The sequence below is a fragment of the Hibiscus syriacus genome, unplaced genomic scaffold, assembly GCF_006381635.1.
Source record: "Hibiscus syriacus cultivar Baekdansim isolate YM2019G1 unplaced genomic scaffold, ASM638163v2 tig00112609_pilon, whole genome shotgun sequence".
In the NCBI taxonomy this organism is placed as follows: Eukaryota; Viridiplantae; Streptophyta; class Magnoliopsida; order Malvales; family Malvaceae; genus Hibiscus; species Hibiscus syriacus.
The window spans coordinates 530,767-547,600 of NW_024063367.1; the positions used below are offsets into that span (position 1 = coordinate 530,767).

The following is a 16,834-nucleotide window of genomic DNA, read 5'->3' on the forward strand; positions in this document are numbered from 1 at the left end:
TGCCTTATGCTCTAGCTCGACTAGTAGGTGGTAAGATTTTCCATATACCATCTTGAAGGGAGATATTCCCAAAGGTGTTTTAAATGCGGTCTGGTAGGCCCAGAGTGCTTCATCGAGTTTTGGGGACCAATCTTTCCTTCAAGGATTCACCACCTTCTCGAGGATTTGCTTGATTTCTCAGTTGGACACTTCAGCTTGCCCATTCGTTTGGGGGTGATATGCCGTGGCAATCTTATGTCGCACTCCATACTTTTATAACGCATTGGCAATTAGCTTGTTATCAAAGTGGGTGCCCTCGTCACTGATGATGGCTCTTGGTGCTCCAAATCGAGTAAAGATATTCTTGTGAAGGAACTTGAGCACCGTCTTAGAGTAATTCCTCGGTGTGGCAATCGCTTCAACCCACTTTGAGACGTAATCCACATCAAGCAAAATGTATAAGTCTCCAAAAGAAGATGGGAACGGTCCCATGAAAGCAATTCCCCAAACATCAAGAGTTCTATCTCCAAAATATTTTACAACGACATTTTGTTTCGTTTGGAAATGTTTCCAGTGCGCTGGCATCTGTCGCACACTTTACAAAATACATGGGCATCCTTAAATAGTGATGGCCAATAGAAGCCTGATTGGAGGACCTTTGCAGCAGTCCTTGCACCTCCAAAATGTCCTCCACAGGTTACGGTGTGGCAATGATATAAGATATCGCGTTTCTCCTCTTCGGGGACATACCGTCGAATCATTTGATCGGCACATTGCTTGAACAGGTACGACTCGTCCCAAAAATAGAACTTAGCATCATGCAGAAACTTCTTCTTGCCCTAGCTGTTTAGTTCATAAGGAAAAACACCACAAACAAAAAAATTGACAAGGTCAGCGTACCACGGAATTGCTGTGGCATATAAAATTTTCTCATGAGGGAATTATTCTTTAATATCAAAAATGTCATGGCATTCTGAAATGTTCTCTAGCCTAGATAAATGATCTGCAACCTGGTTCTCAGTACCTTTCCTATCTATTACCTCTAAGTCAAATTCATGCAATAGTAATATCCACCTAATAAGTCTAGGCTTGGCATCTTTCTTGTTCACTAAATATTTTATAGCTGAGTGATCAGTGTGATCAGTATGGCCTAAACTTGTCAAATGCAAATACCACGACAAGTAATTCTTTCTCAGTGGTATTATAGTTCAATTGTGCCTCATTCAAGGTACGGCTAGCATAATATATAACATGAAAAATTTTACCTCTACGTTGCCCAAGTACAGCTCCCACGACAAAATCACTTGCATCACACATCAATTTGAATGATGTCGTCCAATCTGAGGGAACCACGATCGGTGCAGAGGTAAGTCTTTGCTACAGCTCTTTGAATGCGCCATGGCATTTATGATCGAACACGAACGGCTAGTTCTGTTGCAGCAGAGTGCACAAGGGCTTGGATATTATAGAGAAGTCCTTGATGAATCTTCAATAAAATCCAGTATGTCCAAGGAAACTCCGAATGCCCTTGACATAATTTGGTGGGGGTAACTTCTCAATCACCTCGATCTTTTCTTTGTCCACCTCAATGCCCTTTGTAGAAATTTTATGGCCAAGAACAATTCCCTCAGTCACCATGAAGTGGCATTTTTCCCAGTTCAGCACGAGATCGGCCTCCTCGCATTGCTTTAGTACCTTCGTCAAATTGCCGAGGCATTTTTGAAAATCATCTCCAGAAACTGAAAAATCATCCATAAAAATTTCTAGAAAGTCCTCAACCATGTCTGAAAATATGGCTTGCATGCAGCGCTGAAAAGTTGTTGGGGCATTACAGAGTCCAAAAGGCATTCTTCGAAAAGCATACGTGCCATAAGGACATGAATGTTGTCTTCTCTTGGTCCTCCGGTGCAATGGCAATCTGATTATACCCCGAGTATCCATCCAAGAAATAATAAAATGCCTTGCCAGCAAGTCGATCCAGTATTTGATCGATGAACGGCAAAAGGAAGTGATCCTTCTTGGTGGTCTTGTTGAGCTTGTGGTAGTCCATGCAAATCCGCCACCCGGTGACCGTGCGAGTAGGTATCAACTCGTTGTCTTCACTCGTCACCACGGTCATGCCTCCCTTCTTTGGCACACATTGAACGAGACTCACCCAAGAATTATCAGAAATAGGGTATATTCGCCAACGTCAAGCCATTTTAGAATCTCCTTCATCACAACTTGCTTCATGATTGGATTTAGTCTGCGCTGTGGCTCTATGCCTCCCTTCATCACAATTCACCCAAAGGTGTTTTAAATGGGGTCCGGTAGGCCCAGAGTGCTTCATCGAGTTTTGGGGACCAATTTTCCTTCAAGGATTCACCACCTTCTCGAGGATTTGCTTGATTTCTCAGTTGGACACTTCAGCTTGCCCATTTGTTTGGGGGTGATATGCGTGGCAATCTTATGTCGCACTCTATACTTTTATAATGCCTTGGCAATTAGCTTGTTATCAAAGTGGGTGCCCTCGTCACATATGATGGCTCTTGGTGCTCCAAATCGAGTAAAGATATTCTTGTGAAGGAACTTGAGCACCGTCTTAGAGTAATTCCTTGGTGTGGCAATCGCTTCAACCCACTTTGAGACATAATCCATAGCAAGCAAAATGTATAAGTCTCCAAAAGAAGATGGGAACGGTCTCATGAAAGCAATTCCCCAAACATCAAAGAGTTCTATCTCCAAAATATTTTGCAGCGGCATTTTGTTTCGTTTGGAAATGTTTCCAGTGCGCTGGCATCTGTCGCACACTTTACAAAATACATGGGCATCCTTAAATAGTGATGGCCAATAGAAGCCTGATTGGAGGACCTTTACAACAGTCCTTGTACCTCCAAAATGTCCTCCACAGGTTGCGGTGTGGCAATGATATAAGATATCGCGTTGCTCCTCTTCGAGGACACACTGTCGAATCACTTGATCGGCACATTGCTTGAACAGGTACGGCTCATCCCAAAAATAGAACTTGGCATCATGCAGAAACTTTTCTTGCCATAGCTGTTTAGTTCATAAGGAAAAACACCACAAACAAAAAAATTGACAAGGTCAGCGTACCACAGAATTGCTGTGGCATATAAAATTTTCTCATAAGTGAAGTCTTCTTTAATATAAAAAATGTCATGGCATTCTGAAATGTTCTCTAGCCTAGATAAATGATCTGCAACCTGGTTCTCAGTACATTTCCTATCTATTACCTCTAAGTCAAATTCATGCAATAGTAATATCCACCTAATAAGTCTAGGCTTGGCATCTTTCTTGTTCACTAAATATTTTATAGCTGAGTGATCAGTGTGATCAGTATGGCCTAAACTTGTCAAATGCAAATACCACGACAAGTAATTCTTTCTCAGTGGTAGTATAGTTTAATTGTGCCTCATTCAAGGTATGGCTAGCATAATATATAACATGAAAAATTTTACCTCTACGTTGCCCAAGTAAGCTCCCACGACAAAATCACTTGCATCACACATCAATTCGAACGATATCGTCCAATCTGAGGGAACCACGATCGGTTCAGAGGTAAGTCTTTGCTTCAGCTCTTTGAATGCGCCATGTCACTTATGATCGAACAAGAACGGCTGGTTCTGTTGCAGCAGGGTGCACAAGGGCTTGGATATTATAGAGAAGTCCTTGATGAATCTTCGATAAAATCCAGTATGTCCAAGGAAACTCCGAATGCCCTTGACATAATTTGGTGGGGGTAACTTCTCAATCACCTCAATTTTTCTTTGTCCACCTCAATGCCCTTTGTAGAAATTTTATGGCCAAGAACAATTCCCTTGGTCACCATGAAGTGGCATTTTTCCCAGTTCAGCACGAGATCGGCCTCCTCGCATTGCTTTAGTACATTCGTCAAATTTCGAGGCATTTTTGAAAATCATCTCCAGAAACTGAAAAATCATCCATAAAAATTTCCAGAAAGTCCTCAACCATGTCTGAAAATATGGCTTGCATACAGCGCTGAAAAGTTGTTGGGCATTACAGAGTACAAAAGGCATTCTTCGAAAAGTATACGTGCCATAAGGACACGTGAATGTTGTCTTCTCTTGGTCCTCCGGTGCGATGGCAATCTGATTATACCCCGAGTATCCGTCCAAGAAACAATAAAATGCCTTCCCAGCAGGTCGATCCAGTATTTGATCGATGAACGGCAAAGGAAGTGATCCTTCTTGGTGGTCTTGTTGAGCTTGCGGTAGTCCATGCAAATCTGCCTCCCGGTGACCGTGCGAGTAGGTATCAACTCGTTTCTTCACTTGTCACCACAGTCATGCCTCCCTTCTTTGGCACACATTGAATGAGACGCACACAAGAACTATCAGAAATAGGGTATATTACGCCAACGTCAAGCCATTTGAGAATCTCCTTCATCACAACTTGCTTCATGATTGGATTTAGTCTGCGCTGTGGCTCTATGCCTCCCTTCATCACAACTCACCCAAAGGTGTTTTAAATACGGTCCGGTAGGCCCAGAGTGCTTCATCGAGTTTTGGGGACCAATCTTTCCTTTAAGGATTCACCACCTTCTCGAGGATTTGCTTGATTTCTAAGTTGGACACTTTAGCTTGCCCATTCGTTTGGGGGTGATATGCCGTGGCAATCTTATGTCGCACTCCATACTTTTATAATGCCTTGTCAATTAGCTTGTTATCAAAGTGGGTTCCCTCGTCACAGATGATGGCTCTTGGTGCTCCAAATCGAGTAAAGATATTCTTGTGAAGGAACATGATCACCGTCTTAGAGTAATTCCTCGGTGTGGCAATCGCTTCAACCCACTTTGAGACGTAATCCACAACAAGAAAAATGTATAAGTCTCCAAAAGAAGATGGAAACAGTCCCATTAAAGCAATTCCCCAAACATCAAAGAGTTCTATCTCCAAAATATTTTGCAGCAGCATTTTGTTTCGTTTGGAAATGTTTCCAGTGCGCTGGCATCTGTCGCACACTTTACAAAATACATGGGCATCCTTAAATAGTGATGGCCAATAGAAGCCTGATTGGAGGACCTTTGCAGCAGTCCTTGCACCTCCAAAATGTCCTCCACAGTTGCGGTGTGGCAATGATATAAGATATCGCGTTGCTCCTCTTCGGGGACACACCGTCGAATCATTTGATCGGCACATTGCTTGAACAGGTACAACTCATCCCAAAAATAGAACTTGGCATCATGCATAAACTTCTTCTTGCCCTAGCTGTTTAGTTCATAAGGAAAAACACCACAAACAAAAAATTGACAAGGTCAGCGTACCACGGAATTGCTGTGGCATATAAAATTTTCTCATCAGGGAATTCTTCTTTAATATCAAAAATGTCATGGCATTCTGAAATGTTCTCTAGCCTAGATAAATAATCTACAACCTGGTTCTCAGTACCTTTCCTATCTATTACCTCTAAGTCAAATTCATGCAATAGTAATATCCACCTAATAAGTCTAGGCTTGGCATCTTTCTTGTTCACTAAATATTTTATAGCTGAGTGATCAGTGTGATCAGTATGGCCTAAACTTGTCAAATGCAAATACCACGACAAGTAATTCTTTCTCAGTGGTAGTATAGTTCAATTGTGCCTCATTCAAGGTATGGCTAGCATAATATATAACATGAAAAACTTTACCTCTACGTTACCCAAGTACAGCTCCCACGATAAAATCACTTGCATCACATATCAATTCGAACGATGTCGTCCAATCTGAGGGAACCACGATCGGTGCAGAGGTAAGTCTTTTCTTCAGTTCTTTGAACGCGCCATGGCATTTATGATCGAACACGAACGGCTGGTTCTGTTACAGCAGGGTGCACAAGGGCTTGGATATTGTAGAGAAGTCCTTGATGAATCTTCGATAAAATCCAATATGTCCAAGGAAACTCCGAATGCCCTTGACATAATTTAATGGGGGTAACTTCTCAATCACCTCGATCTTTTCTTTGTCCACCTCAATGCCCTTTGTAAATTTTACGGCCAAGAACAATTCCCTCGGTCACCATGAAGTGGTATTTTTCCCAGTTCAACACGAGATCGGCCTCCTCGCATCGCTTTAGTACCTTCGTCAAATTGCCGAGGCATTTTTGAAAATCATCTCCAGAAACTGAAAAATCATCCATAAAAATTTCCAGAAAGTCCTCAATCATGTCTGAAAATATGGCTTGCATGCAGCGCTGAAAAGTTACTGGGGCATTACAGAGTCCAAAAGGCATTCTTCGAAAAGCATACGTGCCATAAGGACACTGAATGTTGTCTTCTCTTGGTCCTCCGGTGCGATGGCAATCTGATTATACCCCGAATATCCGTCCAAGAAATAATAAAATGCCTTGCCAACAAGTCGATCCAGTATTTGATCGATGAACGGCAAAGGGAAGTGATCCTTCTTGGTGGTCTTGTTGAGCTTGCGGTAGTCCATGCAAATCCGCCACCCGGTGACCGTGCGAGTAGGTATCAACTCATTGTCTTCACTCGTCACCACGGTCATGCCTCCCTTCTTTGGCACACATTGAACGAGACTCACCCAAGAACTATCAGAAATAGGGTATATTACGCCAACGTCAAGCCATTTGAGAATCTCCTTCATCACAACTTGCTTCATGATTGGATTTAGTCTGCGTTGTGGCTCTATGGAATTGCCGTGACATTCTTCCAGCAGGATTTTGTGCATGCAGATTGTTGGACTTATTCCCTTCAGATCTGACATCGTCCATCCTAACGCTCGCTTATGATGTGACAAAACACTTAGAAAACTAGATTCTTGGTTAGGAGTAAGGGCAGAGGAAAAAATCACAGGTAAAGTTTCATTACTACCCATATAAGCATATTTAAGATGCCGTGGCAAATTCTTAAGTTCTAGGGTAGGAGCATGTTGTAATGAGGGCTTGGGAGGAATAAACTCTTCAAAATTAAGAGGTTCAAACCGAGTACCTGGGTTAGCTTTGAGGAAGCTAGCCTTATGTTCCTTGGATAAAAAATCATTAGGTTCTCCAACCTTTAAGTCTTCGATTAGCCCCTCATCAGGTTCCAGCTGAATGAAATTATCCTAGCAAAATTGATCTGTTTCTTTCGTGATTACTGTTCCACTTCTAAAATGCTCTGGCATTCTTCAGAATCATCCATGTACTTGAGAGATCGGAAGACATTCACAGTGACATGTTGATCGGTCACTCGAATGGCCAGCTCGCCCCTTCACAGTCGATGAGAATACAACTGGTAGCTAGGAAGGGTCTCCCCAAGATGATGGGTGCGGTGGCGTCAACCTCACAGTCCATAATTAGAAAATCGACAGAAAAATGAATTTGTCAACCCACGATGACATCTTCAATTCGCCCTTCAGGACGCACATGTGAACGATCGGCTAATTGCAAAATGACAGATGTGGGTCTCGTATTTCCTATCCCAAGCTTTACGAAAATTGATTTATGCATCAAGTTTACACTCGAGCCAAGGTCACATAGTGTCTTCCCAATAAATTTATCTCCTATCGAACATAGGATGATAAAATTGCCGGATCATGTCTCTTAGGTGGCAGCTTGCTTAAGGAAGAGCAAAATTCTTTTACCGTGGCAATTGTCTCGTACTGCTCAGCCTTTCTTTTCTTAGTAACAATCTCCTTAAGAAATTTAGCATAAGTGGGCATTTGTTCCATGGCTTCCAAAAAAGGAACATTGATTTGAAGTTGACTCAGAATGTCAACGAACTTCTTAAACTGGATATCTTCGTTATGCTTCTTCAGTCTTTGCGGAAAAGGAGGTGGGGGTCGGGCTTCAAGTACTGACGGGGTGCGAACAGAAGTTGCCTTGGCATTTTTATTTGCCCCCTCAGTTTCTTTACTTGATAAATCCTCAGCCTTGTCCTCTTCCTCTGGTGCTTCTTCCAGTACTTCTTGCTCAACTTGCACGATTACAGGAGGTGAATCATCCTTCGGTCTTCCCCCAAACTTATCTTCGACATTAATTTGTGTACCACTTCGGAGAGTAAGCACACTGCACTGTTCTTTGCCATGAGGTTTTGTGACTTCAGTGCCACTCAGTAGATGTCCTGGTCTGCGTTCTTGTAATGCCGTGGCAATTTGACCAACCTGACTCTCCAGTGCCCTTAATGACGAACTATGGCTCTGAAGCAGGGCTCCTTGATTTTTGATGAAGGTCGTATGATCTTGCAACATTGTCTTCGTTGTTGCAATAAACTCTTGCATTGTGGCCTTCAAAGAACTGGTGTTTGATAAAGATGGCCCTCCTTTGTGAGAATTATGTCATGGTATATTCGATTAAAATCCCTGGGAGTCATTGAAATTCTGCTGCCGAGCTGGTTGATGAACAATACTAGTTCCTTGATTTCCCCACGAAAAAGTTTGGATGTTGACGACATCCAGGATTATATGTGTTGGAATAGGGGTTGTTGTTACCTCGGTTGAAGTTGCCTACAAAGTTGATGGATTCTTGATTGGTCGGGCAGTCATTCTCATTGTGATTTTCGTGGCATAATAAACATGCTGAATGGGCTGCCTTCACTTCTCTCACCTCACTTGCCTTTTCAAATTCTTCAACATGTTCGTGATAGCAGCAAGTTGGGCGGACACCGTATCTTTGGAATCTTGCTCAAAAGCTCCATGTGTTTTTCGCCCAAGTCCAAGCCTTGTGGATGGAAATTGATAATCGTTGGTGGCAATCCAATCCAGAATGTCAAATGCCTCTGCTGGTGATTTGTCAAGTAACGTCCCATTTGTCGAGGCATCTAGTATCATCCTCGTGGGTGCATTAACTCCATTGTAGAACATCACCACTTGCGTCCAATCTTGAAAACCATGATTTGAACACTTACGAAGCAAGCTTTTATATCGGTCCCAGCACTCATACATTGATTCGTCATCAGCCTGACGAAAAGAAGCAATGTCATTCCTCAGTTGGGTGTTCATGTTCGAAGGATTATACCGCAGCAAAAACTTTTTGCACAGATCAGTCCAAGACTCCATTGAACCCGCTGGAACGCCACTCAACCAAGCCCTTGCTCGGTCACGCAGAGAATACGGAAATAGCTTTAATTTCAAGACATCTTCATGCACTCCTTGTTGGCGAAAGGAATCACACACCTCCAAGAAGTTTCGAATATGCTGTCTGGCATCTTCATTTGGCATGCCCCCGAATTCCCATATGGAATTCAACATATTGAACATGACAGGTTTGAGCTCGAAGTGGGCTTCCTGAATTTCTGGTGCCACTATTCCAAGATTTAAGTCATCCAAGATTGGGTTTAAGTGATCACGAATGGCACGAGGTCTGGCTGCATTCCCAGCATTTGGAATTGCCCCGACATTCTGATCATCCTCATGACCAATACCTTGATTTCCAATTTGATACATATTTGCACGTTGATCACGTCTTCTTCTCCTAAAGAGCCTCTCGATCTCAGGTTCAACCGATTCTAATGGCTCGTCCGAATGTCTTCTGGTCATACACCGCAAAAAACCTGAAAAAGATAAGGAAAATAAAAAGTAAAACTATTTTAAAAATTAAATAAATAAATAAACAAGTAAAATAATAATGCTATGACAAAATAATTTAACTTCCAGTTGCCAATCCCCGGCAACGGCGCCAAAAACTTGTTCGCTGTTTGTGAGTACTATAAATGGTGCGGATATGTGTGCAAGTATACACAATCGAACAAGTAATAAAGTGATGAGTGAGTATCGTTCTCCACAGGGATTGGGGGAAATCAAATAAGTTTGTCACGGCACTTTAATTTATCACCTAAGTAAAGTTAGAGATGGTATATATACAAATGATGATGCTGTGGCAAAATGAATGGATGATATGGAAATTAAACGATGGCAATGTGGTAGCAGATGAATATGTTGTGGTAGCAGATGAATATGTTGTGGCAAAATGGATTGTGTGTAGTGCAATCAAATAAAAATGTAAAGGCAAAATAAACTGTAAATACTGGATTTGCTTATAAGAACTTTAGACTCCTCACACAACAAACTACTATGGGAATGAGTGATAGGAGTCACTTAGGAAAATCTAAGTTTACTTCTTAGAATGGTCTTACTTCTATGTCTTAACTGCCCGACAGAGTTTACTAAGGGTGCCCTATGCTATCTCTAGTTAAAGGACTCGACAGATTGAAGATGCCTTGGCAAAACCGATTGGCGTTAGCTACTGCAGGGATCCTATTGGTCCAAATAACATGATATGTCTCGGCAATACCTTTTTGCGGCAGCATTAACATCTAACCTATCGCTCATGCACAACTCCTTTTAGTAGAATGAAATCCTAGCCTTATCTCTAAGGTGGATTAGGCCTAGTTACTATCTAGAACCTCTTGCTTATGTGGTTCCTCCCTAGTTTCTCTCGAATACTAGGGATGTGCTACTTAGATATTCTCTCGAACACTTAGTAATCTCATAAGGAATGGCTACTCTCATAGCTCCTACAACCTTAAGGCATTAAGATCCATAAACAAAACAATTAATAACATAGAAAAACAATCATTCATTAAAGCAAAACTTAAATATCCAAAATGAACTCCCACCAAATAGGATTAGTTCATGGTGGGGTTCAAAATAAACAAGCACAAAGCAAGTTAATCCGTTCCTTACAACCCGAATAATAATAACGAAAGCAAAGAGCAAAGGGAATGAGGAAAAGCCTTCGACGTGCACAGCCGGAGCTTCCCTCGGCCACCACGAACAGTCCTAGCGATCTAGCTCCTCTCGGACACCTAGAACGCCACTCCCTCTAGCTGTCAACAGAGGAATGCCACGGCAAATCGGATTGATGGAGAACTTTTTCTCTAAATTTTTAGGCTCTTGGCGGCTGTCTAAAAATCTCTCCAAGTCCCCTCAAAAAGTCAAGCTTCTTCTTCTATTTATAGGGGAGAATGAACCTAGGGTTTTGTGTTAAAATTACCCTTGCACCCTAAAGTTCATTCCTTTTATGCGAGAGTTGGTGCAAAGATGGTAACTGGCCCCTCCTTTAATGCTGATTGCAGAAAACACTTTTTATGCCATGACAGATGGCTCTTACTAAAAATATATTCTTTGACTTTTTATGCCCAGAAATACCGTCCGAGATGTCGCGGCAATCGCATTTTGCTCAGTAGTCTCCTTATGTCATGGCATTTCCCTTTTGCTTTTCCTTGCTCCCAAATCCTACACATCATTAAACAAAACACCTTCCCCATAATACAACACTGATTACAAAATAAAATACCGCGACAAACAAAATTTCACCACATGCAACTATATGCTCCTAAATGCATCTATATGATCCTAAATGGGCTTTTAGACAATCAATAACTTAAGTGAAAAGGTCCCAAATATGACCTTTTAACGGAGTTATCACACCCCCAAACTTCCTCAAAACCAAAGGCTTATTTTGGACATGTCATGGTCCATTCTCAAGCACCTAGTCTCTAATAGAAGCATTCCCAAACGAAAAAAACGTAAAGATTTGCACCGGCAAGACTAACCTTTACAGGAGATGATTTCCCCCCAAAGAGAGTTGATAATCCGCTGCATCGAATCGAAATTGGGAGCAGCACCAATAAATTGACCCATAACCGCGAAATTCCATTCAGCTATTCCCTCCTCAATCACCGCCAATGGCGGTTTAACAGTGGGAATTCCATCAATGAACTCAGGGGGGAAATCGAGGGACTGCTCTTACAATTCAATAAATTTACTTATTTTTGTTTGTTCTTACGATTCAATTTTTTTTTATATTTGTTATTAGAGGTATAATTCTTATTTTCGTTCCAAGCCACTAAAATCTTAGAAACATATTTAATTTTTTCCCTTGGAATTTTATAAATCCGCACATTTTTAAATTTTAGAAGTTCCATTCTAACATAAAATCTTATGTCGGTTATAATGTTAATTAATAATAATGGTGCTAAATCCTAACCGTTGAACCACGAAATTGAAACTGAGCATTTAGTCGCAATAATACCTAATGAAGTTGGTCACGACCACGTTAAGCCTTGGTTTGACCTACCAAATCCAAAATCAGAGTGTTATCAATTCTAAAATTTCTCTTTGACTCCAAATATATGCAGTGCAGTTCAACCTACCCTTTATTATTATTATTATTATTTTGTCAAAGGTAATCCTAACTTTTTATACAAGTGGTGCAGTTCGGATGTTTGGTAAGCAAAATGCAGTTAGCACACATCAATATAAAGGAAAAGATTTGGTTCAAAGAGGAACGAAGAACTGGCCATCGGAGCTATTTCGGAATGGTGGAGATGGAAGCCAAAGTGGATGCTAATAAAAGGAAAATCAGGCAGCCACTTTCGGTTCCATTCCTATGGGAGGAGAGGCCTGGAATAGCAAAGAAAGATTGGAAACCAGTGGCTTCTTCAGTTACTAGCACATTACCACCTCCAACTCCAACTCCGATCAAGCTTATAGCTTCGGTACCCTTTAATTGGGAGGAAAAGCCCGGTACACCGTTACACACCTTCTCCTGGGCTCCGGTGGAACCAATGGCTTCGCCCCTATCACCAATGCTCACCACTCTGCCTCCAACTCCAACCAAGCTTATAGCTTCAGTTCCCTTTAATTGGGAGGAAAAGCCGGGGACACCCTTACCCGGCTTCTCCCAGCCTGCGGTGGAGCCGACGATTGTGTCCCAATCAGAAATGTTCATGATTCTGCCTCCACCTCCGGTATACTCTCCGGCTTATTTTAATGGCTGCAGCAACAATGATGACCTAGGTGACGGCAGAGATGAGCAAGCAGTTTTTGAAATGGATATGGAAGCATTTGGTTTTGAAACTGATGATTCCTTTAGCTCAGCTCCATCCACAGCGATTTCCACTATTGTTTCAAAGCAGAGAAATCACCGGACGGATAACGGCAGCGACCATCTGGAAACGCTTTCCTCACCAGCTTCAGAAACTGATAGTACAAGCAGCTATGCAACTGGCGCTGCAAACCTTGCAGGGGCTTCTTTCTTGGAATGCCTGTTTCCACTGCTTTCACCTCGTTCTGGTTTCCTGGAAACCGACAGGTACCCTGAACAGAAGTCTCGAGCTCGAAGGGATTTTGAGCTAGAGAGTAATATAAGGAGGCCACCAACACTTGGAGAGCTGATAATGATGAGCAGGAAGAGAAGTTATCAAAGAAAGGCTGCTCAAATAAGAGAGAAGAATATCTCGATGGTAATTCTAGATTTCCCTATTCTGTGTTTCGCCATTACTTAATCGGCTTATTAAGCTGCTATAGAACAACTGGAAGCATGTCTAAAACTCAAAAACAAAACTGTGACAGGAATTGCTGAAGGAAAGAGCTCCTGGATGCTGCATCTTTGGAACTGACATCATTGAATGATTGCAATTGAAGAAGTTCCAACCAAGACTGAAATTCTTCTAGAAGAGACCAAGAGGGCAGCTACTCTAAGAACAGTACGTCAAGAAGCTTCAAAATCTTTAGTCTTGCTTCAGAAAATTAGGATTTAAATGATTTTACAAGTCTGGAATGTAAAACTGTTGTACTCAAAGTTGCAATCAATTCAAGCAAGTCATCTGTGTGTTGAAGATCCAACTTAGTAATTGTGCATGCCAACATCCTCTTGTTTAGCCATGAGAGGAATATCTCTGACTGTGAAATCCAACCAGTGGTGAATGTAATTAGCTCGAATTTGAGAGATTCGTAGTGCATTCAACTGCTTTTCGAATTCGTTCCATAACTACAGGAATATCCTCCTCGGCTAAGGTTGTAAAACAACAACGGAACCATCCTGGTTCTATGCAATGGCAAGCTGAAGCATCCTCCTTTTAGTGGTATAAATATATTCCTCAATGGATCTTGAATCCGAAAGCACTAAAACTAGTAATCTTTGAGTCGGAGCAGTAACAGAAGAAGACCTACTTAACTTTCTTGCCGCAGCCAATACATTCTCAGTAAAGGAATAGATGACACCAACCCTAAATCCTGGAAGAGAGAAGTCCTTTGATAGCTCATAAACTATATGAACCCGGTTTTTATCAAAACCCTCTGAATCAAGAACTTCAGCCATGCTGACAAGCTCTTCATCCCCATACATAGGCCCCACAAATATATCATCTTATATGATATGGATGTTCTTTTCTCGTGCAAAGTCCAAAATAGCATGAAGCATCTCCAGAGAAAGCAGATTTTTGTTCCATGTTTTCTTGTCCGGTTGAATGCTTGAGCAAGTGCAGTGATACTTAACATGAAATTGTCGGTGCTGCACAATGGACGGGTACTAGCTCCACTCCAGTTCGAAATTTCACATCCCTGTCAAAACTGCAAACAGTTTTTGTAATTAATCCAATAGGACCATTTACCCTTTTGTGTGTGTTTTTGGCGGGAGTGCTTTTCTGTTTAGAAAAGAACAGTTGTAATCATATAATCTTTGAATGAGGGCCAAATAGTTACCCAGGATAATAAGGTGTTGGAACTAGAAATGAATTCCCCTGATCCGCCAAGCAGAAGCATAATGTCTCAATTACTGGAGTCCCACCTGCAGTTAAGACCTTCGGTGACGGTTCGAACGAGACAGCTCCTTCCATAATATGAGACATAAAAGCTGTCATAGCCTGCAAAAAACCCAAATAATGGAATAAATAAAAGCAACACCAGACAGTTTAAAAATTCCTATTGTGATACTGTCTAATACATTATGTTTAACATGATTGTTGCTAAATGTAATGGTCAAGAGGATAAATTACACAAAGCATATTGCTTCCATTACAGGTTCACGTCTCTTAATCTCTACTACAAATATAAATGAGTACGCAGAAAGAGTGATGAAAGTAAGCTCCACCAAATAAAGACTCAACAGTGTATGCAGTGTGCAAATATAAATGCCATAAGCTAAAAAGAAAGCCTCATTATCAGAAGCTTTTTGAGCAGTAACTGGTTTAAAGATAAAATAAGAACATGTTGTTCGACAGAATCTGTGAGTCTTAAGTTCTTAAGCCAGAAAAACTTATTCATTTTCCACCTATGCCTTTATATGATAACAATTAACACGCGGAAATATGCAAATTTGTATCCCACTAAACAGTTTAACCTCTCTGGTAAGTAGCAATGCCGTTAACGTTCAATCTCTTCCCATCATCGAGTCCTTCAGATTCTCCAACATCCATTTCCCAATTAAATCAAACCACAGCAGCGGTTTTTTAAAGGAAACAAAAACAAACAATTAGAATTAGCAAATGCCAACGGAATGAGACTATGTTTAAAAAGATAAGCTTGCTCTATTCTCCGACAAGCCGAGCTGGATAACTCCATCCGGGTTACCAAATCAGTCATACGGATCCCCCGATGCCTTCTCCAACCCGATATAATACGGAGAGTCGTTCGGCTTCGCAAGGGAAATGGCCGCGAAGATATCCGAACCTGTCCAATCGAGCCGTGGGAAAACAAACTGGAGCGCATAGAGGTTCTCGTCAATTCCGCCTACTTTGGTGACGAGAACGTGGGAGAACGAGGACTGCACTGAGGGTTGCGAGATCGGTGTCGTTTTGAGGAAGAGTTGGAGGATGTGTGGTATAAGAGATCGAAGATTAGGCCTCCTCTGCCTTGGACCACGACTTGGGTATTGGAAGCGTAGATGACACTCAGTAATTTATATTACTTGAACTATTATTATACGAAGTAAAATATGTTACAGCGATGTTATCAATATTATAACATTATAACACTAACTGCGGCTAGTTTACAAACACAATATCAATATTTTAAGTTTTGTTAAGCTTTATTCAATTCTCTCTAATAGCATTTTTAAGCTATCTCTCATTCTTACATTATAAGATTTTCCTCATATTCCTTCTCTTGTATTACATCTCATACATTGCATATTTTTATAAATTAATTAAATCGACGTATAGTTGATTCCACATTCTTCATGTCGCCTTATAATTCTTCACGTGATCATTATCCTTCTCGAAACAACACTTTATTTGCCTTGATGAAATTCTTCACTCGTTTGCCGCCTTAAACTTTCCTTCTTAGTAATTAAACAAATCATAACTAAATGCGAAGCATTGCTGTCATCTTTGACTTTTCAAAGTTTGTTTCTTAATTTGTTGTGTTGTCACACCATCACTTTGTTGTTGTAATTTCATCACGTTTTTTTATTTTCATAATTTTCTTAATTATTTTAAATGTTGCTTGTTGCTTTCTTTAAATGCTTTTACTTCAAAGTTACTTCCAAACTTTATCGATATTAATGAGTCAAAATCATGTTTGACTTCCAATATTAGAGAGGTACTATGATGTGCATGGCGGCGGCGCCTTTATGATTTGAACGACGTTGGGTTCCGAGAGCGGAGCAGGGTCATGACACACCGGGAAGGACAAGTTTGTCTCTTGACATTTGAGATTTGAGAGAAATGAAAAGAGTGAGGTTAGGCAAATAAGGGAACAGACGGCTAAACGAAGAAAATTTGCGCCAATTTGGTTGTTAAGATTGTTGAGGTTGTACGAGTCTACAGTTATGTCCCTATCTACAACCCCAGTACCCGTCTTTTCTGTTTCTTTTTAATTTAATCCTCATATAATAAATATATAATGAAATTAGTTATAGCTATTCGTGGAAAATATAACTATTTGGTCCTCGAATTCTATCAGACCCATGGCCCCAAAAAGGTTTAATTTCAATTTTATTCCTTTAGTTTTGAAGTTCTATAAATTAAGTCTTGCCTTCTCAAATTTTAGGTTCAATTAGTTTTAGGTCCTTATAATTCTGAAACTAAACCGATTAAGCCTTGGCTCTCTAATTATTTAGTTAAATTGCTTTTAGGTCCATCTTAGTTTTTAAACTAAGCAAATTTAGTCCTAAACTTTCATATTTTTTTAGTTTAA

At 40.9% G+C, this 16,834-nt stretch overlaps 1 protein-coding gene and 1 pseudogene across 1 annotated transcript; one reads left to right on the forward strand and one right to left on the reverse strand.

The window, feature by feature from the left end:
- The first annotated feature begins 12,215 nt into the window (after window positions 1–12,215).
- On the forward strand, window positions 12,216–13,389 carry LOC120181944. The gene is made up of 2 exons (XM_039186970.1): window positions 12,216–13,161; window positions 13,271–13,389. Exons 1-2 carry the CDS (start codon window positions 12,235–12,237, stop codon window positions 13,328–13,330), a joined length of 987 nt encoding a protein of 328 aa, XP_039042901.1. The 5' UTR covers window positions 12,216–12,234; the 3' UTR covers window positions 13,331–13,389.
- A 70-nt stretch (window positions 13,390–13,459) lies between these two features.
- Window positions 13,460–14,822, reverse strand: LOC120181945 (annotated as a pseudogene).
- Between the last annotated feature and the right edge of the window lie 2,012 nt (window positions 14,823–16,834).